This window comes from Schistocerca nitens, chromosome 1 (genome assembly GCF_023898315.1).
Source record: "Schistocerca nitens isolate TAMUIC-IGC-003100 chromosome 1, iqSchNite1.1, whole genome shotgun sequence".
Classification (NCBI taxonomy): Eukaryota; Metazoa; Arthropoda; class Insecta; order Orthoptera; family Acrididae; genus Schistocerca; species Schistocerca nitens.
The window spans coordinates 1294884746-1294909458 of NC_064614.1; the positions used below are offsets into that span (position 1 = coordinate 1294884746).

Below are 24713 nucleotides of genomic sequence, written 5' to 3' on the forward strand. Positions count from 1 at the left end.
TAAATCACTCCTTGCTAATCCACAAACAAGAAAAGTATGCCGGCCGCGGTGGTCTCGCGGTTAAGGCGCTCAGTCCGGAACCGCGCGACTGCTACGGTCGCAGGTTCGAATCCTGCCTCGGGCATGGATGTGTGTGATGTCCTTAGGTTAGTTAGGTTTAAGTAGTTCTAAGTTCTAGGGGACTGATGACCACAGATGTTAAATCCTATAGTGCTCAGAGCCATTTGAACCATTTGAAGAAAAATATGGGATTAAGGGTGCAGTACTTCATTGGCTTACTTCTTACTTATCTAATAGAAAACAAAGAACAATCATCTCTTCATATGGTGTAAACTACCATTCAGACTGTAAAACAATAACACAGGGTGACCTGCAAGGTTCGATCCTCGGTCCAATTCTCTCTCTATTGTATGTCAACGACTTACCATTAAACGTAAATTGACCATTCATTCTGTTTGCTGATGACACATCTGTCTTGACAGAAAGTGAAGAAACAGAAATGATTCCTGATAGTCACTGGTACATTAGACAGGCTAGAGTCATGGTTCCATTTAAATTGTCTGAAGCTTAACATATCAAAAACAAACTTGATTCAATTCAGAACCAAACGTTTAAAATACCAGGAAATTAGTATAAATCATAAAAGTGAAGAATTAACAGAAGTGCATTCCACCAAATTTCTAGGTCTACACCTCAATAGTAATTTAAACTGGAACACACATATTGAGTACCTGTGCAGCACTTTGTAGCTTTGCATATGCTATGCATGTATTATCAAGTGCTACTAACATGTCCTCTCACAAAGTAGCATATCTAAGTTACTTTGAATCAATGATAAGATATGGCATTAATTTATGGGGGAGCTCCAATAATATATCTCATGTACTGAAGCTCCAGAAGAAAATTATCAGAAATATGTACACTGCACAGCAAAGGGAATCATGTCGTCCATTATTACAGACACTAAAAATTTTGACTGTCCCCTCCATATACATATACGAGCTAATGATATTTTTACACAACAAACCAGAATTGTTCATTAAAAACCAATTTGATCATACATACAGTACAAGGAATAAAGATATTTTATGCTTCCTGCCCATAGATTTAAATTATATGCTCAGACCCCACTATATAAGGGCATGAAAGTCTACAACAAACTTAAAAGCAAAAACATTCTAAACATGGAACTAGGAATACTAAAACAGAAGTTACATGATATTCTTTTACACAAATGATACTACTCATTAGAGGAATTCATGGAAGATGAACTGACAATTTGAGGAGAATCCAACCACAAATTAGCATTATGTTGTGAAAAAAAAGTCCATTATCAAGAAAGAATTTACCTATGCTGGAAAATAAGAAAACATAGATACTGCTACATAGACTAAATATAGTTTTAAAAATTAATATTAGATTCAAGTTTGTAATTTTTGACAAGTTTCCTGTACCATAATCACATGATTTGTAAGTGTGTGTTATAAGACTAATAAATCACAATTCACAATAGTTAGTTTTAAGTAGTTCTTTGTCAGTGGGACTGATGACCTCAGATGTTAAGTCCCATAGCGGTCAGAGCAATTTGAACCATTTTTAAGGAAATAAGTTCTGGCTTGCACGAAGGGTATGTGTTAGGATCATCAACTTTTGGTAATGAGTAGAGAAACAAAATTAATAGACATTGTCTTTACACTGATGAGTTATCTGTGGTGTACTGCATAAACATTGTCAGGTGTTGGTAAACTTTTGAAGTGATGCAATGATTGGCAAATTGTTTTGAATGTGACATTGTATAATACTAAGTAATTTTTGTAAGTTTTCTTATTTTTTTCATATAACTTATATAGAACCAATTTGTTTCAGAGATATGAAATCCTCCTCCAGGATTAGTACCCTGTACTGATAGGGGGACAACTCCATTTGGAAGGAATCAGGTATAGTTAAAGGATGCTACATCTGATAATGACCATTCTTTATTTATTTTTAATTTGCTTTTTCCCCTTAGATACAGATGTGTATTAAGAAATGCTTGTTGTTTTTCTTCTTATGTCCAGCCCATTTTGCTGATTAGCTTCAATGTTCAAAAAGATCACAAATACCTGTGATGCTGTGAGGACCAAAATAAAATAGAGTTGATCACAATCTTAATCTCTCTTCAAAAGGAGTCTCACAGGATGCTGGGGTTGCATGATGAATACAGATACCACCTATTAAAAATGTAATTTCCATACCAAAGTGAATATGTTTGAACAATTAGTTATGGATGCTCAGGTCAAAACATGGGAAAAGAAGGAAAATATTTCTAATTTTCCTGAACATTGTGACTTTTCTAACACTTACTTACAGCAAGGAGAAGATTTGTTGATATGGAATTCCACTGTACCCATTTGTCTGTTTACATCTAAACTAATAATAAAAATACAGGTATGATTTTACAGTGTTTGGCAATATCTGAGATCTTACAATAACTGCCAGTACTTGACTACAAAGGGAAACTATCATTTGTTCATCACTGAAACAGAACAAGTAGACCTGATGGTGGGTATGCAAGTGTTAAGGCACACATTGGATGTCTTGCATCTGGAACTTTACAAATCTACCTTCTTTGTGTGTAATATCATTGCCTATTACTATAGTGTATACATGTGAGGCACTCTACCTTTTGGAAGTTAACTCAGTAGTCCTTCGCTTACTGAAGAACATGCACTTGTAGCAGCAGTGTTCCTTTATCAACAGCCATGTAATACTATTTTTGGAATAGAGAAATGAGTAAACATACACGCACATGCACATGTGTGAACACATAGTATAGTACAAGCACATGAGCTACGTATTTGTAAAATGATAGGTATTACTTCTTGTTTCTCTTAAGACCTACATTAGAAAATGGAAAATCAGCTTAAAAAATTAGCAACAAGAAGACATCACTGCAGCAAAAATATTTCACCATTACATACTGGTTCTGGATGCTGTTCTTGCAAAATGTGTTGAATTCAATGTACAGATATAATGGTATATAATAGACCATTTGTCATCATAGCAAACAATGATGTAAAAATTTAGCTTCATTAGACACACTTGAATGGCATAGCTCCTAAATGAACCAGCAAGTAACTTTTATGTTATATTTTACTGAATCTTAATTTTTTTGTGAAAAGCTTATTACATTGGATAATCACTAAGACTGGTTGTGGGTGATAGATGTGGTAGTGAATGAGAATTTCCAGGTTGAATTTAAGAATGCCTTGTTCATGGCACAATTTCACAATGAAGTTTTGTTTGGATAGCCAGTGAAAGATCATTCATAATCATTTGAGAGTAGTATAAATTCTGAGGCAAGCCTCATCCTGAGTCACTATTAGGTGAGATGTCCACAGGGCAGGGCACGGCAGGGGGACGGGGTGCAGGAGCACACTGTGTGGTTTACTGTGAAGTAGTGTGGTGGTGATGCAGTGTAGAATGGAGCATCCGGGCTGGTCCCAGGTAGTTAAGATTGATGGGTATGAGGCATAGCCTGTTCCTGGCCTGGAACTGAGGAAACAATTGAATGCTGTAACAGGAGTTCACACTTTACCTTAAGTATCCAGCAGGTAGAAGTATGTACATTACAAAATCACATGCAGAAGGAATGTGCTTCCTTGATAGCAGTGCCACCAGTTTCCTGAAACCTGTGCTGCTTGGCACACCTGTGCTGCTTGGCACACCTGTAACTACTAGCATATAAATAAACTGTTTGTACTGTATTGTGCCCACAACGTATGATTCCCTTGAGGTATTTATAAGTACTCACTGGTGGAGAGATGCCCCTGGGCTGAGGGTAGGCATACTGTCTGAAAGGAGTCATAGTGCTGGAACCATAACGTAGTCAGCTTGCAGCTGATATACAATTGTTGTAAAGAAGGTGATGAGATATATGATTAAAAGTATTAAACATTGTCTAGTTTGGAACCACACAAAAATCTATACATATGATTGGTGAGGATAAAATTAAACATTCCCAAAAATGAGAATCTATTGTGGCTTTGAACACATCTTTTAGTGCACTCATAAATGAAACACATGTTAAAGTTACAGCTAACACTATGCACTACTTAAATGTCATTGAAAAGCACTGTAAACTATTGTTCAAGGTCATCAGTCTTCGAAAAGATCTCGGGTTGAGCACTTCTGTGTAATGTATTTTCCATACAAAGAAATGATTTGACTCGACTAGTGGCAAGTCGTACATAAAAAAAGTAGTATTACATACATTTAGTTGAAGATTGTCTGATACTTTTGTTTCATTGGATGTGAAGGATTGAGAAAAATGTGAAAACGGATTTGAGTAAGCCCAGAAATGAATACATGGTTATGAAATATATTTGATAGAAGATAAAGAGAAGTAATCTCCAAATAGTTTTCTGTGAATGAAAGTTGTTAAGAGGAGTCTGTCCCCTCTAATGTGTCTGCAGAATGCTGACAATTTACAGTCCTGTAGTACAGCATATGAATAATGACTCTAAAAATATCCTAACCAGCAGAAACTAGAGATGTGTATCATGCCTTGTCAGTGACATTTTATTTCAAACTTGACAGGAATAGCTGCTTTTAGTAAATGACGTACCACATACGGGCAGTTTTTTCTGGTATTTAAACCCACCACTGGGACACAATTTTTGTAGACTGCAACCGGCCTATAGTGACTTCTGTATTTTGCTGCTGTAGTTTCCATAGTAGTGTGGCAACTTCCATTATTAAAGTGTGTGTGTTGATTTTAATGAGATGCATTTTGGACTTTCTTGGCATTGTAAAATCATTCCGGGTGGATATAATTAAATATTTCCTATTTAACACATTATAACATGGAATCTAATTCATGTAAGAGTACCATACTAGGCAGCAGTAATGTCAAGGACATGGGGAAGAGGAAATCATGTAGAATCAACTCAACTGAAACAGTCTTCATGTGTTGCTATGGTACATCCTACCATTACAGATCAGTACCATTACTGCTATGAAAGGGGGCTCAGTATGGCACCCCTCAGTGTCCAGAAGAGTCTATAAGCACAGGATTGTATTCTGCACAGCAGAACAAAGCATGTTCTTAGATATTCTGGCTACCTCTCTCAGTATGCTGTGCTTCAGATCAGCACATATGTAAACCCTGTCCTTCAGGTAGTCCCACAAACATAAATCACAGGTAGTGAGAGCAGCTGATCATTCCGACAAAGCATTTGGAAACATTGCTCCATCATTTGGTGCCATCAGATCAGGCTTCCTCCAGATTCTTGATCAGTTTCCTTGCACGTTTCTGCTGCTCAGTAATTTTATTGCACACCATCTCCTTTGGGGCTCTTCAGAACCTGTAAGAGGTGTGTACCTTCTCAATCAACGCAACCTCATCTGCCTTAACACAGGTGTGCCCACATTCTTTTCAGCCTCCACTCTCACCTAGTCGATTTGGACCTCTCATTCTGCACAGTCCAGCTTGTCCATCATTTCAAGTGGTCCATTCTCTCTGACAAGTAGTGGAGCGACCATTTTCCATGCTCTATCCATTTGCTGTCTCCTATCCCACTTGTGTTTAAACCAAATTGAACACATTCTAAGGCTGACTGGAGTCCTTATTCCTTCCTGGAATCCTTAAACGAGCAACATTTCCCCAGTTGCAATTACTATATGAAGTACCTCATGAACGTTACAATTAACAGAATGTTCCATAGCTAACACTTCATCTTTACCCCACCATGTCTTGGTCCTTTGGGGGACTGAGGCATGCTGCAATGCAATTTGACCATGCCAACATGCTCTGTGTATTTAATGCTCATTCTATGATGGCAAACTGTATTTGTTATAAACAGTTACAGCCACAGTGTTGCCACACTCTTCAGGAGAGCAAAAAAGTTATCAGAGTTTCATTTACTAGTTCTTTTAACAGTTCCACTCCCTGTTCCATAGTGTGGAGCAACCTCCCTCTCTGAGACTGAGGTCCATTACCAGATTTCTGGCCTGATCGTAGCAGGTGGTCACTGTGGACCCTGTACCTATCTCCATACACTATTTGAGCTCCACCAACTAGCATAAAACCTTCCACCCTTAGAAACGAGTGGAGGAGGCTAGGGTGCTATCCTTCTCTTCTCAGAATCATGAATGCTGCAATGCTACCTTTATTATGAGGGAGCTAGACCATGCTCTCACTTCATCCAGATCTTCTGCCCCAGAGCTGGATGATGTTAACACCTTTCTCTCCCAGGCAAGCACTTTCTCCTTCAAACATACAATCGTATTTGAGCAGTTAGCATGATTCCCAGATGCTGGCATGAAGTCACTCTCAAGCCTGGTAAGGACAAACACTTTCCCTCCATCTACTGCTCTATTGCCCCTCACTATCTATGTTTGCCAGGTGATGGAATGTATGATATGTGGCTATGGTGGATCAAATCTCCCATACGAGCATTCCTTTCTGCAGTTGACCATTTGTTCACTTTGTCAACCAATATCATGTACGGTTTTCTTAAGAAATACTAGATGGTGGCCATGTTTTTTTGATTTGGAGAAAGCATATGATACCTGCCAGACAGACAGTTTTCAAGGTATGTGTGGTTTCAGGCTTTTTAGTCACATTCATCCAGGAGAACAGGGTGCCTCAATGCTCCATCATGAGTGTCATCTCCTTTGCTATAGCCAGTAACCCTAATATAGCCTGTCTCCTGCCAGACCTCTCCTGTTTTCTTTTCATTGACAACTTTGGTCTCTATTGCAATTCTTCACAAACTTTCCTCCATAAGTATCGTCTTCAGTGATGTCTCAATCATCTATACTCATGGGAGCATAAACAGTGGCTTTAGCTTTTCCATGGACAAAACCATTTGTATGAATTTCTAGCAGTGCAATTGGTTTCTTTCTTAGTATTTAGATTTTGGACCTGTTGCTCTTCAGTTCACTGAAACTATAAGATTTGTGGGGCTCTTGCCAGATCAAAAACTTTCATGCTCCTGCCACATTTCTTACCGGATTGCATGCCATATCCTCTTTCTACATCTACATATGTACCCTGTAAGCCACTGCAAGGTGCATGGCACATGGTACATGGTACACTGTACCACAACTAGTTGTTCCCTTTGTGTGTGTGTGTGTGTGTGTGTGTGTGTGTGTGTGTGTGTGTGTGTGTGTGTGTGTGTGTGTGTGTGTGTGTGTGTGTGTGTGTTTTAGGGGATGGCGGGTGGGGGGAGGGGGGGGGGGGATGACTGTCTATGTGTCTCCATATGAAACCTGATTTCTTTTACCTTATCTTTGTAGACCTGATATGAAATGTATTTTGGCAGCAGTAGGATCATTCTGGAGTCAGCTTCAGATGCTCATTCTTGAAACTTTCATAGTAGTGTTCTTCAAAATTAATGGCTTCTTCCACACAGGTATTCTCACTAGACCTCCAAAAGCAGATCTGTAACACTTGCACGCTGATTGCACCCATCAGTAACAAATCTAGCAATGCCCATCTGAATTGCTTCAATGTCTCCTTTCAGTCCAGCCTGGTGCATATCCCAAACACTCAAGCAGTACTCAATAATAGGACACACTACCATTCTATATCAGTCTCCTTTACAAATGAACTATGATTTTCTAAAATCCTCCCAATAAACTGAAGTCGACCATTCGTCTTCCCTCCCACAGTCCTTACATGCTCGTTCCATTTCGTACTGGTTCACAACAATATGCCCAGATATTCAGGTGATGTGACTATGTCAAACGCAGCACTACTAAAGTTGTATCTGAACATTATGGGCTTGTTTTTCCTTCTCAACTGCATTAACTTACATTTTTCAACATTGGGAGCCAGCTGCTATTCAGCACACCAACTATCTTTGACACCTTCCTGTACATCACAGCATCATCAGTGAACAACCACAGATTGCTTCCAACCCTGTCTGCTGGATCATTGGTGTATACAGAAAATAGCAACAGTCCTATCACTCTCCCCTGCAGCACCCCTACATTACCACAGTCTCCAATCAGGACTTGCCATCGAGAAAATTTTACTCAGTTCTAGTACTTAAGAAACCTTTGAGCTACTCATATATCTGAAAGCCTATTCCATATTCACATACCTTTGTTAAGTCTTCAGTGGGGTCCACATCAAATACTTTTCGGAAATGTAGAAATATGGAGTCTGCCTGTTAGTCTTCATCCATAGTTTGCAGTATGTCATGTGAGGAAAGGGCATGCTCAGTTTTGCATGAGGAATGCTTTTTGAACCCAAGCTGATTGGCGAATATGAACTTTCCAGTCTCTAGGAAATTTATTATATGCGAACACAGAATATGCTCTAGAGTTTTGCAGCAACTGATGTTAAGGATATTGTTCTATAATTTTGTGGATCTGTTATTTTACCCTTGTTATATACAGGAGTCACCTCTGCCTCTTTGCTGTCACTGGGCACTTTTCTCTAGTCAAAAGATTTGTGATAAATGTAGACTGAGTAAGGGGCCAATGACACTGAGTACTCTTGATAAAACCGAAGAGGGATTCCATCTGAACTTTGTGAGTTATTTGTTTCCAATTCTTTCAGATGTTTCTCTATGCCAGGGATGCTTATTACTGTCATCCATATAGGATTCCGTACAGTGGTCAAATGATAGTACATTTGCTAATATTGTCCTGTGTAAATGATTTCTTAAATGCAGCATTTAAAACTTTCAGCTTCCTTTTGCTGTCTTCTTCTGTCAAACAAAACTGGTGTACAAGTGACTGAATGGAAGCATCCACTTAGAGATTTTACGTATGAGCAGAATTTTTCCCCTCCAGATCTTCAGTTAAGGTATGATGGTGATAACTGTTCTATGTTTCATGCAAAGACCTTTTCACAATGTGCGTATTCTAAGTGTTACTCCCTCGGGGCTGGATCGGCCATCCTCCTACATTTGTACTAATCTATTGTCCATTCAAAACTGGACAATGGTTGTTTCATTTATGTATCCCTCCATCTTATGCTGTCTTAATGTAGTCCACCATCATGGAATCCTTTTGGCCACTGTCACATTTTAAAGTAGCCCAGTTGAGTCTCCATGCAGAAACTGCAACTCCTGCTGTCATACTGGTGTGATGTTGTCCTCCGCAGGTGTGTGTGCTCCATTTGTCTGCCATAATAACAATAAATATGGAGCTGAAATGAGTTTCTCCAAATTCTTAGATCTTGAGTCAAAGTGGGGTGCAACTGTTGGTGTTTCGGGCATGCATTCCATTTGTGCGTGCACTGTACATCAAAATGTTAAACTCGTGCTGCAAAGTGCTAATATGAAGGATGACTACAAAATGCTAAAGAAGTGTAGTGTTTGATCTGTGTGCCAGGAACTATATTCTGCATCATCATAAAAGATGCCCTGGTGAAGATGTAGTTAAACTTTACTTACTGGGTTGCACAGGAATTAATTGAATTCAAACAGTGGAGTCACACTTCTGTGAAGCACTAGAAACTAAAGTCTCAGCAGGGAGAACATTATTGAAAAACTCACAGGCATGATTTGTAAGCTGACAGGCTATCATTTTGTTGCAAAACTTCAGAATTCATAAACAAAGTCATTGAAGATGACTGAAAAGAAACAAATTTTATGGTTCTGAAGAACTTTGCCAAAAAAAGATTCATTTGTAGCCAAAGATGCTGCCCAGGGCTACCGTTTGGATAATTCACAGGCACAGTACATCCATTTGTTTCTTATGATGTCAATAACATGGGCACTTTGCAAGTTAACTGTTGCTTGGTTTCTGATAAAGTGCATCATGATAGTGTGCTACATGTGTTGAATAGTGAATTTTTGGTGTCTCAAACAAATGTTACCTAATTTCAGTGGTGGCTCAGCACCACAATATAAAAGCTACATTAACTCTGTGAATCTATGCTACTATAAAAGTAATTACAATATTGAGACTGAATGGAACTTCTTCAGAAATCTGGAATTTGGAAATGGAAAATCTCCCTGTGATGGAGTTGGTGGCACAACTAAATGGTTGGCTGCATGGGAAAACTTCCAAAGACCTTCATCTAACCAAATTTTAACCCCTTAGGATCTCTTTGACTTTTTTGATCAAAATATAAATAGAATTAAATATATTTTTGCCACAGAAACCGAAACTGAAGAGAGCAGAAAGTTTCAAGCAGAAAGATGGTGAGAAAGCAGCACAGTAGCTGGTACTAGAGAGCATAACTAACAAGTGCCAGTTAACTCAAATTCAATTTGTGTCTGCAAAATTTCTAATGATACATTATATCTACTTGCCAGAATTTCTGATACCACTATTGTGTATTTGAAACTACCCGAGCTTTCCCTTGGTCGATACATTGCCTGTATTTGTGGCAATGAATGGTGGATTGGCAGTGTTACTGAAGTTTCAGTTGAAGAAAATGATGCACTGATAAAATTTATCCATCCACCAGGTCCTTCTCATTTATTTTATTGGCCGGAAATGTAATACATACGTTGGATTCCGGAGCAACACCTGATTTGCAAACTTCCCGCTCTTTGTTACATTGTCTGGCCAGCAGTTTCAGTTTCCAAAAACTTTACTGAAGGAAGTAGCTTGTAAATGTAACAAAATGGGAAGAAATATTACTAATAATGGACATTAGTGAGGGAACCATAAGAGATACCAAGTTTAGGTTTGAGAACATAGCAGACGATGTTTAATCATTGACTTTGGAAACAGGCAGACACCAACTGAAGGCTTTGGAACATCCAGTAAGAAACCAAATTACAGGCTTGGGAACCTGGACTAAGAAATCCACCTGTGGCTGGTATCACACGGCTATCGGCTGAGACTCCTACGGACTAGGGGTTGACAGTTAAGGTTCTTGAACTGGTAGCAATGATGTCAATATGGACCAATAGAATGGAATACTTATAATTTCTCAATAAAAAGCATTAAAAAAAGCATGAAGCAAAAAAGACAGAATTTGAAGATTAAAATAAAAACTGTTATACAGAAATACTCCTTACTTTGATCCTTCCTTTGGGCACTGTATGTCAGTGATTGTCAATCAAATCAACTCTTGTAGAAGATTCAAAACATGCTTTATCTAATGAGAGTGGTTCTAGAATGTTTCTAGTAAGTACTTTTTGCAACATGGGATTGAAAATACCTATTTTTAGCCTTGTTAAAAAAATTGTAAATGTTACACTAAATTCGTAAAGTAACAGAAAGAGCTAGCAATATCAAACAATAAATTATATCAGAATAACTTGCTCAGATACTATGCATAAAATTTGACATCTATTACTTAATTATTTCATTAGTTACATGCAAATTCGAACTTTCGACATTTTAGAGTGGCAATTTTTTAGGATGACTTTGATACAGTTTATCTACTTCTGGTGTATATTGAAGTAATAATTATTATTATTACCATTAAATGAACCAACTAAGTTTCAAATTAAGAAAAAAGTAAATAAATAAATAAACAAAAGAAAGATATTAGGTCTCAATGTTTGTGAAATCTGTGTCATACTGTATGTGGTCAGGGTACAGGGTCAAACAAACAGCTGTATCTTGGCAAGTATTCCACTGGAGAATGAAAACCTTAACCAAAGTCTGTTTGAGACATGTGGTACTCTACATACAAAGTTTCAGCAAAATCTGAGATAGTCAAGCAGGGAGCCCTAGACCACTTGACACAGAACGATCCTTTAGCCATTGCCCTTTGACAAGTCATTGTGCTCATTGTTGACAACCTCAGACAGTTTGCCATTTCATGACCAAATGCCCTTTTTTTAAATGCTTAAGTTACATGTACATTTGCCTTCAGAGTTACCGGCCGTTTTAGTGAACAGTGCGCGGTCTGTCAACTGTTTTTTACTTTTTATCCATCATAGCATTATGGAGAAGGACATTTAATCTTTTGTTTGGGACCTCTGCTGTCTATGCTGCATATTTGATGGACTACTTACCATGAGGCAGTCCATGTTAGTAGCTCACTTTCCTTCTGTCAATTGGGCTTAACTTACTGAATTTAAGGTTCTTTCAGTTCTTGGTGATCTAAGGTTATAACATGGGTGCATATGACACTAGTTTGTTTCGTGTCCTAAAACAAATAAAACAAACATTGTCATGAATGAGCATAATGCCTCTCAACATCCTGTGTGTTCCACTGTGGATCACCTTGTTCAGATTTTTGTACATTTGACAATACAAGTCAGCATTTATAGTCTCCCCTCATCGTAGAAACCCTTACAGAAGGAAACCGTGTCAATCCCAGAAGGCATTGAACATCTGTTTTTGACACTCTCTGTCTGCTTAAAATTGCGTTTCACATGTGAACCACTAAGCTGCCAACGTGTGGATTGTTGTATTGTTTGTGGTGTGCCATCCAACACACACATTTCATCCCCCGTGACAATATGGTCAAGAAATTTGTCATCTCTTTCTGCATACCACAGTGTTGCTTTGGCATCAATCTCGCACTCACTTTAAGAAACCCAAGTCACCAGGAGACAATTTCACACAACAACAAGTGAGCCTTTTGGGAATTGATGAGTCTTGAAACTGTGAAGCACCAGTTCCGCAAAATTTCCTACCACACTTTTTCCACCAGTTTTGGTGTCACTGTGGATGGCTGACCACTACAGTCTGCACCATGAATATTAGTTCATCCTCCTGTGAACTGCCCACACCACCACCATCTGACGGTACTGCCACTCATAATGTCCATAAATGTGGCACAGACTGTGACAGATTTCTTACGGAGACTTTTTCTGAGCTGCACAAACATCACAGCTGATGGGAGGCAATATTGAGCAGTCATTTTATCCTAGGGCTGTACAGTAAACGCTGCTGCCACAAGGCTAACACAGCTGTCACAAGGCTGAAAATTCACTGCATTTTTCCCCATTCCTCCTCTCTACTCCTGTGTATGTGCATTCCTATCAGACTGTTTACACCTTGGCTGGACATAATCGGAACATAATTTCTGGATGCACCTTGTATGTTGTTCATCCTTATAATATTCAACTTGAGTATGTGTAGTTCTGAGATTATTAATCACTTTCACCTCTATCATAACATGCCAGGAAATACTCAAATAACCTTGGCTGCTCTCTGCAGATAACAGCCAAAAGTCATCATATCAATTTTACACGTAACATTCAAAAATATGTATCTACAAACTTCTACATATATATGTCCACTACTTAACTGTCAAATGAGCATGTTAATTTGATATCAGAAGTCAACTTAAAAATAATATTTCGGCCACAGTCATGCTTAAATGTGGGATAAAAACCGACGGCACATGCAGAACACAGAAAAATATCAGTATAAAAGCTAAATTATATTGTATTTTCACTTAACAAAAACTGAGTTAAACATTAACTTCAAAATTCCGTAACAACAAAGGTACTTAGAGTATTACATAGCAAACATCCACCTGGATGTCTATTTCCATTTGGAACAAGGTGCACAATGACAGTATTATAGTCAATATATTGTGGATAAATGGAAGTGTCTGTTGTAAATATTGGAATGCTTTATTTTAGGGATCAATGTCAGTCACTGCATGACTGCCTTCAGTGCAAGTTATTGAAACATGTAGGCCCGTATCACAATAGCGCAACATTTTCTGTGAGGTGTAAGATGTACTGTGATGATTACTTCCATCAGATCTTCACTTTCATTTTATACAGTAATTTTTAAAATCCACAGAAGAGCCTATTGCATATCCATAGCTTTTGCCAATCCTACATATGGTACTGTGTCTTTTGTAAACCACACTTACATCTCCTCTGAAAGTTACAACCGGAAAACAAGTTTCCTGGTTTGAGAGTAAATCAGAAGTACTCCATATCCCACTCAGTGAAGATATGTAAAGGTCAACTGGGGCAAAACAGTGTAGTTGCAAGTTTTTCTGCAGTGATAGTAGGGAATACCGCAAACACTTGAGGGGAGAGGAGGTTGAGTGTAAGGTTGGCAGGGCATTTAAAGGTAAGTTCTAACATTTTTGTAACAATTTGAAACTGCTACTGCTAGTGAAAATGTCTTCCTGAACAACTCTATCTAGCCCACCATGTCACAAGAAGCAACTACAGGGTGTTTCGCAAAGTTATACTGACCCTCCCAGTGCACGTTATGAATCTCTAGCATCAAAGTGCACAAACCTGTCTAGGGAATGTCTATTGCTCAAAAAATGACTCGAAAATATGTTCAAGAACTTGGTAATAAAGCAATTTTATGGATATTGGCCTCTAATTTTGCAGCTCTGTTCTTCTACCCTCCTTATATACAAGAGCCAACAGTGCATTTTTTTCAGTTGCTTGGGAGTTTGTGGTGGGCAAAAGATCTGCAATAAATGCAAGCTCAGTAAGGGACTAATGCCATAGAGTACTTCTTGTAAAACCAAATAGAGATTCCTTGCAATTCTGGTGACATACTCAGTTTCAACCCTTTCCTATGCCAGGCTGCCTATTACTGTGTGTTCATTGTGGGAGTCTGTGTGAAGGCCAAACAAAATTGCTGGTATGTTTATACAATACTTAAGCATGAACATTTTCTTACATATAAAATTTATAACAGTGTGGAGATGGGGGGCAGGCAACTGCCGTCATGACCACTCCTACTGCATGTAACATATTTGGCAGTGTTTTGATAGGACGTGAGGGTGTGGTTAGAACATTGACACTGGTAGAAATGCACCTAGTTCAGAATGTATGGTCAAACCATGATGAATAGATAGCCTACTTTGATCTTCAATGGAAGCACTGTGCAAGGAAGTGGGTGTAAGCACCAAGTTAACATCAAACTTTATTACCCAGTGGACTACAGTGAAGCCCCGACCAGATAAGTCAGTTTGCTTTCTCCATTCACAAGACCATCAAGCATCCAGCTGTAAACACCACCCCATCAAGAAGTTAGTGTTCTGTGGGCCTGGACATGAACAGGATAGCCATGGGGGTGTGAAGCTGTAAGCTGTCGAAAGGACCACACCATCGGAGATGCTGGCAGTTGTGTGTGATCGTATTGCAGTTAGACAATCATCATATTCACACGAATGTGTACCGAATATGAATGGAAGGAGCCTAATGATTCAGACCATCCCAGCTGCAGCACTATTCATGGTTTCATGTATAAAGATGGTCAGTCCTTCACTATGTTAAGCCTCAGAGTACATCCAGTGACACAGGCTTTTCAATTAGGTCATCTGCACCAACACTCTGTGCCCTTCGGAGGCTCAGTGTGCTGTACACCATCCATCCATTTAACATAGTCCAGGGATTTGTCATCATTGTGTTACCTCATGATGGGAAATGGTACCGTCAGTGCCATTGGATAGTCTTATGCACTTATCATTGCTAGCCAAAACAATTCCAGCTTTGCAAGGAGAGGGAGGAAATCCTTTGCAAAGAAGTTCCGTAAAAAAAAAATTAAAAAAGTATACAGATATCTGAGTATATGTACTATACTTCAAAGAACCTAATGTGAGTGTAGAATCACTAGTGATCTATATTCATTGCAGAGTTCATGTCTTCTTTTTTTTCTTGTAATTAGCATTGGATGCTGCAGCAGTGGCGAGTATGAACACAAGCTATTCAACTTTTAATAACTTGAATATAAAGTACCAATGTTCGACAATAATATTTATTAGTTTGTTTGGAATCAGTTTTCAGATTCTTAGGCCATTGTCAGATAATTTAATACTAAATGGATAGTCCACACAACTTCTTTAAGAATTCATAGCTGTACAAATATATGTGGTAATTTACGAGTATATCGATACAGAACACAAGTATGATGCAACACCTAAAGAGACTGAACAAATAAACCCCACATTACAGAATATTTAGATATTAAAACAATGTTAATGTACAACATGGAAATGTTCATCAAGTGAGGAGTGGCAGAAGCCACCATGTCATATGGACAAACTTGTGAATGTGATAGAGAGACCAAATAAAGGGAGGTGGAGTAAGAAGTCTTTTTAATATGGATGTGGACCAGTTATAACAAGCTTATTATCTAATGGTGAGAGGAGTAACAAGTGGCTGCTACTTTAATAAGAGTGAGTAATGGAACTGTGTTTGGTCATTAAGGACCAGGTCAGGATTCTTTGATTGGTGTTTATTAATGACTGGAATTTCAAGAAATATAGTAAATTAGATAATAAGCTTGTTACAACTGTTCCACTCCCACATTCCATAGATGTCTTTCTCCCCCTCCCTTTATTTTCTATGTTGATCACATTCACCAGTTTGTCCATATGACATGGTGGCCTTTGCCACTGCTCACTTGCACTTGTAAAACATTTCTGTGTTGTACATTCATGTAGTTTTTAATGTTTGGTATTGATATACTCATAAATTACCACATATCTTTGTACAGTCATGAATTTTTGCAGAACTTATGTGGACTATCTGTTTAGTGTTAAGTTAAAAATCTGGAGATGGCCTGAGAAACTGAAATTGGCTCATAATGAATTAATAAATATTACTGTGGGACATTAGTACCCTGTATTCAAGTTAGCAATGTGTCTACATTCCTCCAAGAAGAGACAGAATATTACAGAAGAGTTCAGTTTTTTTTCAAACATTTTCTTGCTGTTCTGGAAAAGCATTCTCAGTTGGTTCAGAAAATGTTTAAGCCTTGTTAACTGTGTTGGGAGTGAAAAGAGTGTCACATTTTTCCAGTCACTTGTTTGCGGGCTTGAACAGTGTGTATGAACATGTTGAGTAAAACAGTTAAAAAAAATTCCAACCATTTTAACAGTAGTTGTACCTTATCATATACATTCTTAAATTTCACTTAAAGATGTCAAACTTTGTAGTGACGAACATCCTTCATCTTTTATGTTGCGCACTTCAGCTCACTGAAACACAGTAGCCCATGACCAACAAGCTTTTGCCTCAATTACTATGTGAAAGTTCATAGGTTTTGAACATGGACTCCTTTGGTGTCCCATTCAAGTCTATGGAAATTATCTGCGTGTCAGTGAGCTGTGTGGCATCTGTTTGCACACTTGATTACACTAAATGCTATTCATCTGTTACAACTGTATTGTATGTTGGGATAATACATCTCTCCTCTCCAAGCACCATGAAAGAAACACTTCTAAGGCTAATACCTTGCATTTTCACTATAGGAACTTTGTACTAATGTATTTAGCTAGTACTAACTGAATAAACACTCATATCTTATTAAAGCTTATATTAATGTATTTGAAGAAAAGCGTTGTTCAAAAATGTACATATTGGGAGTTGATTTACACCCACCGGAAAAAATCGATCTATCCCCACCCTGTTTGGTTTCTTCAAAAAGAAATACAAAAGTGTTATATATTAGATTTGAAGTTTTTATATCAGATCCATCCACCTGTGTGATTTCCTTTTGATGTATAAATAGAATATAATATTCATACTAGATTGTTATTCTTATCTCATCATAATTACTAAACATTCTTGATGTATAAGGTTTGTGTGAAACATACTCATACCACATAGCTCAATCTTGTTCTGTGGGCAGTGCCATAGCCAATAATATAATAAATGTTTTCAGACTCAATGATTTAAGGTACCACTTGTAGTTCGCCTCTGCTAATACAATCTGTGTACATACAGAAGTGTTGCCCTGTTGAGTCCATATATTGCCTCATTGTCTCTCTCTCTTTTTTCCTTTTTTTTCATTCTCTCTCTCTCTCTTTACTTCTTTAAAAAAAAAAAAAAAAAAAAAAAATCAAACAGTTATTCCTCCTCCATGAAAGTTAACAAGTTGGGCATCAACAACATTCACCTCAAATTTATCCTATGTTTGAACAGTAACAGATAGATATACTATATTGGAGGGAACTTCTAATGATTAATATCCAGGAGCTACTGCATGAGGGAGAGAAACGTAAATTGTATGTAACAACATTTAAGTGTGTGTGTGTGTGTGTGTGTGTGTGTGTGTGTGTGTGTGTGTGTGTGTGTGTGTGTGTGTGTGATATGTATAGGCAGTAGAACTTCTACACCTTCTCAGCACTCACTGCTAGAAAACCTTCCTTTGTAAAGTCATTACCTTGTACAGCTGCTCACATCTCTGCTTTAAACGTATTGGTGTTAGCATTTAATTTGAACACTTCTATTTTCTGTTCTGAGTATGTGTTTAAATCATCAATACCATACATATCACATGGAATCTGAACACCATCACTTGTTAAATGTAGTTCACAGTTTGATGATGTGATATTTGGAATAGTTATATGCTTCAAAAATTCTTGATACAGTATCCAGTGTTTCTCTGCTCAGGTCTAATGGAGAAAAGTATTTCATGATTAGACTTGGTGAACTCCCTTTCAATATTCATTCATCTCAATCCAGTTGTCATGTGATGATTGGAGTCTGAGCCATTGAACAAGTTTCCCATTTCATACTCATCTAACAACTCTTTCAGTGAGGAAGACACCTATTTCATTTACAGGGTGATTCAAAAAGAATACCACAACTTTAAAAATGTGTATTTAGTGAAAGAAACATAATATAACCTTCTGTTATACATCATTACAAAGAGTATTTAAAAAGGTTTTTTTTCACTCAAAAACAAGTTCAGAGATGTTCAATATGGCCCCCTCCAGACACTCGAGCAATATCAACCCGATACTCCAACTCGTTCCACACTCTCTGTAGCATATCAGGCGTAACAGTTTGGATAGATGCTGTTATTTCTCGTTTCAAATCATCAATGGTGGCTGGGAGAGGTGGCCGAAACACCATATCCTTAACATACCCCCATAAGAAAAAATCGCAGGGGGTAAGATCAGGGCTTCTTGGAGGCCAGTGATGAAGTGCTCTGTCACGGGCTGCCTGGCGGCCGATCGATCAGACGATAAGGTTTCATAACTAACCTTTTTTGTAGGACTCTCCATACAGTTGATTGTGGAATTTGCAGCTCTCTGCTAGCTCTGCGAGTCGATTTTCCTGGGCTGCGAACAAATGCTTGCTGGATGCGTGCTACATTTTCATCACTCGTTCTCGGACGTCCAGAACTTTTCCCTTTGCACAAACACACATTCTCTTTAAACTGTTTATACCAACGTTTAATACACTACCTATCAGGAGGTTTAACACCATACTTCGTTCGAAATGCATGCTGAACAACTGTCGTCGATTCACTTCTGCCGTACTCAATAACACAAAAAGCTTTCTGTTGAGCGGTCGCCATCTTAGCATCAACTGATGCTGATGCCTAGTCAACAGCGCCTCAAGCGAACAAATGTACAACTAAATGAAACTTTATAGCTCCCTTAATTCACCAACAGATAGTGATTAGCTCTGCCTTTTGTCGTTGCAGAGTTTTAAATTCCTAAAGTTGTGGTATTCTTTTTGAATCACCCTGTATTTACTCCATGTAGTAACTCCTACACTATTTCATCACCTTTTCAATCTTTCAGACTAGAAGTCTGGGGGTTTATTCACTGTACTTTAAAAACTGTAAATATCTGTCAATGAATGTGGTAAACATGATTTATCAAATGGTGTCCTTAATTTGGACATTCAGATGAAATTGCTGACATTAAATCTCGGTTTGTGTAAATCAACCATTATAATATGACTGTATACTGTATTTAGAAGTGTATTATCGTGAGTATGAAATGGTTTCACACACCCATATGATGTAGGGTGAGGTTAATCTGTACAGATATGTGAGGAGCTATATCAGTCAATTTAAACAATCAACCTAAATTGAATTGTTTCCATATAATGGCATTTTATTGTTCTATTCAATTGCTCCATGGTGGATGCTTTCTGTGTGAAAACATTGAAGAGTACGATATTCCATAGTATCTCATCAGAGTTGCGAAGTAATGATTGTAAAATCCTCTACTGTGATCCTTCTAAAGATCTTCGGAACTAAATTGGTTCCAGTGTGCTATAGCTGGAAAGGTTGTGAAGGGTGAGTGAGTTGCCTTTCCGGAGGTGGGAAACCAGGCGATTGGATAGTTTTTTGAGGTGGAGGGTGGCATGCTGTTCTAATTTACGGTTGGCCTGTAGGAGGATGCTCTGAACAGCCGGTGTGGATGTGGGAGAGGAAAGATTAAAGACTTTTATTAAGGATAGGAGTTGTCGGGTGTGTTCATTGGCTGAGTTGATGTGTAGGTGAAGGATTAGGTGGGTGAGGGCAATGGATTGTTCAGTTTGGAACTGGTATAGGGACTGATGGAAAGAAGGGTTGCAGCCAGAGATGGGAACTTTAAGTGTGAGGCCTTTGGTGTAATGCCAAATGTCAGACAAGCCTGAGAAAATAGAATATGGGAGCGTAATCTGGCTAGGGCGAAGGCATGTTTGCGGAGGGAATGTAAATAAAACTTAATGGGGTCGTTGTGAGGGTGACATGGCATTAGAAGGTGGAAAGTGTAACATGAGGCTGAAATGAAAATGAAAATAAAAATATATGGGGAGAGATAAAGGTGGACTGGAAAGTAACTGGAGATCTGGTGTGAAAAAAGGCGAGAAGGTGTTGGTTACAGCTGGGCTATGTTGGACTTGGGTTGGTAGACAATGATGTGCACAAAGGTTAGGTGGTTGTGTTGCCGCCAAAACACGTTAAAGCGCGGAGAAATTCGGGAAAATTTCGAAAAAACTGCGTGTAATATATTCAAAGGAGTGGTTTTGTGGTGGCACATTATGAAAATGAGGTTAACAATTGTCTGATGAAGAAATAATGACGTTAAAACCTGTGGGAAGCGGCTAAAAATTATCAGTGATGTTTGAAAAACGGAAATGGAAATAAAGCGAAAGTTATTTGAACTAGCCAAAATGGTTGTTTAAAAGGTGAAAGGAACTGTTTGTGAACTAGAAATGGTGGATTTTATAGCGGCGGTAGTGTTGAAAGCGGTAAAAAAAATTTTTTGGTTATGGTTGGGAAGTGGGTTACGTATTATTGAGTATATATAGGCGGGATAAAATTGTATAGTAGATTACGGTAAAAAGGAGAAGGTGAATACAAAGTGAAACTACTGGCTAAAACAGAAAGAGAAAATAAGACGACAGAAAAGATTTCGAAATGCAACAGTGACAATAACAAACGTAATTGTTGAATTCAAATTACTGATATCAATATAATAGAGGGAAACATTCCACGTGGGAAAATATATCTAAAAACAAAGATGATGTGACTTACTGAACGAAAGCACTGGCAGGTCGATAGACACACATATGTGTGGATGGATATGTGTGTGTGTGTGTGTGTGTGTGTGCGCGCGAGTGTATACCTGTCCTTTTTTCCCCCTAAGGTAAGTCTTTCCACTCCCGGGATTGGAATGACTCCTTACCCTCTCCCTTAAAACCCACATCCTTTCGTCTTTCCCTCTCCTTCCCTCTTTCCTGATGAGGCAACAGTTTGTTGCGAAAGCTTGAATTTAGTGTGTGTGTTTGTGTTTGTTTGTGTGTCTGTCGACCTGCCAGCACTTTCATTTGGTAAGTCACATCATCTTATATATATATATATATATATATATATATATATATATATATATATATATATATATATATATATATATATATATATATATATATATATATAAAGTACTTTGAAAAACTGCTCAACACGGCCCCCCCCCCCCATGGAAGAAATGTTGACAGAAACGAGCACATACAATCCAGATAGTGAACCTCCAACTCTAGAGGAAGTTAAAGAAATAATAAAGTCACTCAAGAATCGTAGAGCACCAGGAGAAGATGGCATCATCACGGAAATCTGGAAGTTACAAGACCCAGAACTCACCAAAGACATCCACAGGATCTTGGAAGACATCTGGAAGACCATGAAAATTCCTGACGACTGGAAAACTGCCCTGATACACCCACTACACAAAAAAGGTGACAAGACTAACCCGAACAACTACAGAGGAATATCCCTATTACCGGTCACATACAAGATCCTCTCTAAAGCTTTACTGAACAGACTAGAATGCCAAACCGACCACTTGATTGGGGAATACCAAGCAGGCTTCCGTAAAGGGCGGTCTTGTGCGGAACAAATTTGGAACCTGAAAATGATTTTACAACACAAACCGAACCTGATCATTACCTTTGTTGACTTCAAAAAGGCGTACGACTCTATCGACCGGAAAACTCTCTTCAAAATTCTAGCAGAATACAAAGTAGACAACAAAACACGGGCTATCATAGAGAAAACTTTAACCAACACGCCCTCCAAAGTAAAGTTCTGTGGGGAACTATCAGAGCCCTTTGAAATTCGCACAGGTGTCCGACAAGGCGATGGCCTCTCACCTCTCCTTTTCAATCTGGTGTTAGATAAGGTCATAAAAGAATGGGAAACATCACAACAGGGGATAACCTTAGGAATCCTACAGATTAAATGCCTGGCTTTTGGAGACGATTTGGCGATTGTCACAAAAGGTATAAAGGAAACAAAAGACGCTATTGAAAAACTGCACGAAATTGCTGCCAAAACTGGACTACAGATCTCTTACGAAAAGACACAGTTTATGAGCACAAAGAAACTCTCATCTCTGAACACAAAGTATGGCACGATTTACAAAACGGCAAACTTCAAATACCTCGGTGAAACACTACAAATGAGTGGACGTAACAGAGACTCAAACGAAGAAAGAAAGACTAAACTGGACAAGGCATACGAAGTAGTGTGGAATCATTACAACAAGAAGTCTATCTCACAAAAAGCCAAATTACGCCATTACGACACGGTGGTGCTCCCCGAGGCACTATATGCAGCAGAGACCACACTAATCCTAGGGCATACACGTATCAGACAATTAGAAAAAGTAGAACGGAAAATACTTAGGAAAATATTTGGCACAACTAACAACAATGGAATATGGATCAAGAAACCTACAAAGGAACTGTACAAACATACGGAGACAATCACAGAAAAGATTAGAAAACGCAGACTACAATTCTATGGACACCTATACAGAATGCCATCACACAGGCTGACCAAACAGATCTTTGACTGGGTAACCACTAGAAACAACAAATGGGTGGCAGAGGTAGAAAACGACCTGAACCAGCTCAACATAACAGCAGACACAATAAACGACAGAATAAAGTTCAGAAACATCATTAAGAAAAGTAAACTACATGAGATACAATGCGACAAACGAACAGGCATAAAATGGACCGAAGAACGCAAGCAAGATCACAGCCAGAAGATGAAAGAAATACGGGCAACCAAAAAGGCAATCAAGATGAAGCCAAAGACACAAAGCCGACAAGAAGCATGGACAGAGGACCAGAAACAGAAACACAGCGAGCGAATGAGGGAAGTTTGGGCAGCAAGGAAGGCAGCAAAAGGAACTGGCCATGTAGTTTAGTCCAAATGCGCTCTTTAAGGGCAAAACACCACCAATAATATATATATATATATATATATATATATATATATATATATATATATATATATATATATATATATAATATAACATTCCACGTGGGAAAAATTATATATAAAAACAAAGATGAGGTGACTTACCGAACGAAAGTGCTGGCAGGTCGATAGACACACAAACATACACACAAAATTCAAGCTTTCACAACAAACTGTTGCCTCATCAGGAAAGAGGGAAGGAGAGGGAAAGATGAAAGGATGTGGGTTTTAAGGGAGAGGGTAAAGAGTCATTCCAATCCCGGGAGCGGAAAGACTTACCTTAGGGGGAAAAAGGGACAGGTATACACTCGCGCGCACACACACACATATCCATCCACACATACAGACACGAGCAGACATATTTAAAGACCAAATCTATCGACCTGCCAGTGCTTTCGTTCGGTAAGTCACCTCATCTTCATATATATATATTATTAGTCGAAAAGCTCCCAACATGGAAGACGCTAAGTAAAGATGGTTCACTTCTGGGGCTTCTTATTCTTCTTGTTTGCCCACCAGGTCTTCATTCTTTGCGAGAATTCAGCTTTTCTTTCTTCGCTCCATTTTGTTCCAGTTCTCGGCGCTTTTGTCTCTGGTTTGACCTCCCATTTGTCAACTTTAAGTTTGAAATTGTTTCTTTTGTTCATGTCTTCAGTAGTAATGTTGGCTAATTCCAGATCTGTCTTTACATTTTTGATCCATTCTCCTCCATTAACAAGGGATGCTACGTATCTTACTATTCTTTTTGTAAGTCTGTGATCGGGAAGTCTCATTATGTGGCCATAGAATTTTAGACGCCTCTTCCTCATGTCTATCTCTATGTTAGAATATTCTTCAATTTTAGAATTTTTCTGTAATCTATACCCCTCTTTGGTCCATCTAGGTCCCCGAATTTTTCTAATGATTTTCCTTTCCTCTTTCTTCAGGTTTTCCATATCTGTTTTTCTTTTAAGCGTCCAGGTTTCGCTGGCATATAGCATTATTGGTTTAATTACCGACTTATAATGTTTAATTTTTGTATTTATAGATAGACATTTTTTATTGTAAATGTTTTGGACCAGCCCTAGACCCCTACGATCTTTTAATATTCTTTCTTGTTGTGAGTATTTTTCAGAAATTATCTCTCCTAAATATTTAAAGTATGGTACCCTCTTAATTTCTCCATATTTGGTTTGTAACTTAGAAACTTCTAGATTTGTTGTTGTAAACACCATTTTCTCAAAAGATATTTGTAGGCCAACTTTTCCTGCACACTCTTTTAAGGTTTCTATCTGTTTGACTGCCATTTCACTAGAATCTGCCATTATTGCAAGATCGTCTGCATAGGCTAAGTAGGGGATTTGTAGGTCATCTTTTTTGGTTCCCAGTGA

General features: G+C 38.3%; 1 protein-coding gene across 1 annotated transcript in view; it reads left to right on the forward strand.

Annotated features, from left to right (window-relative positions):
* Positions 1–10165, forward strand: part of LOC126234228 (zinc finger protein AEBP2-like) — a 115950-nt gene extending 105785 nt beyond the window's left edge. The window contains exon 6 of the mRNA XM_049942920.1: positions 10103–10165. Within this exon, the coding sequence (XP_049798877.1) occupies positions 10103–10165 (63 nt within the window). The remainder of the gene's footprint in view (positions 1–10102) is intronic.
* The last annotated feature ends 14548 nt before the right edge of the window (positions 10166–24713 follow it).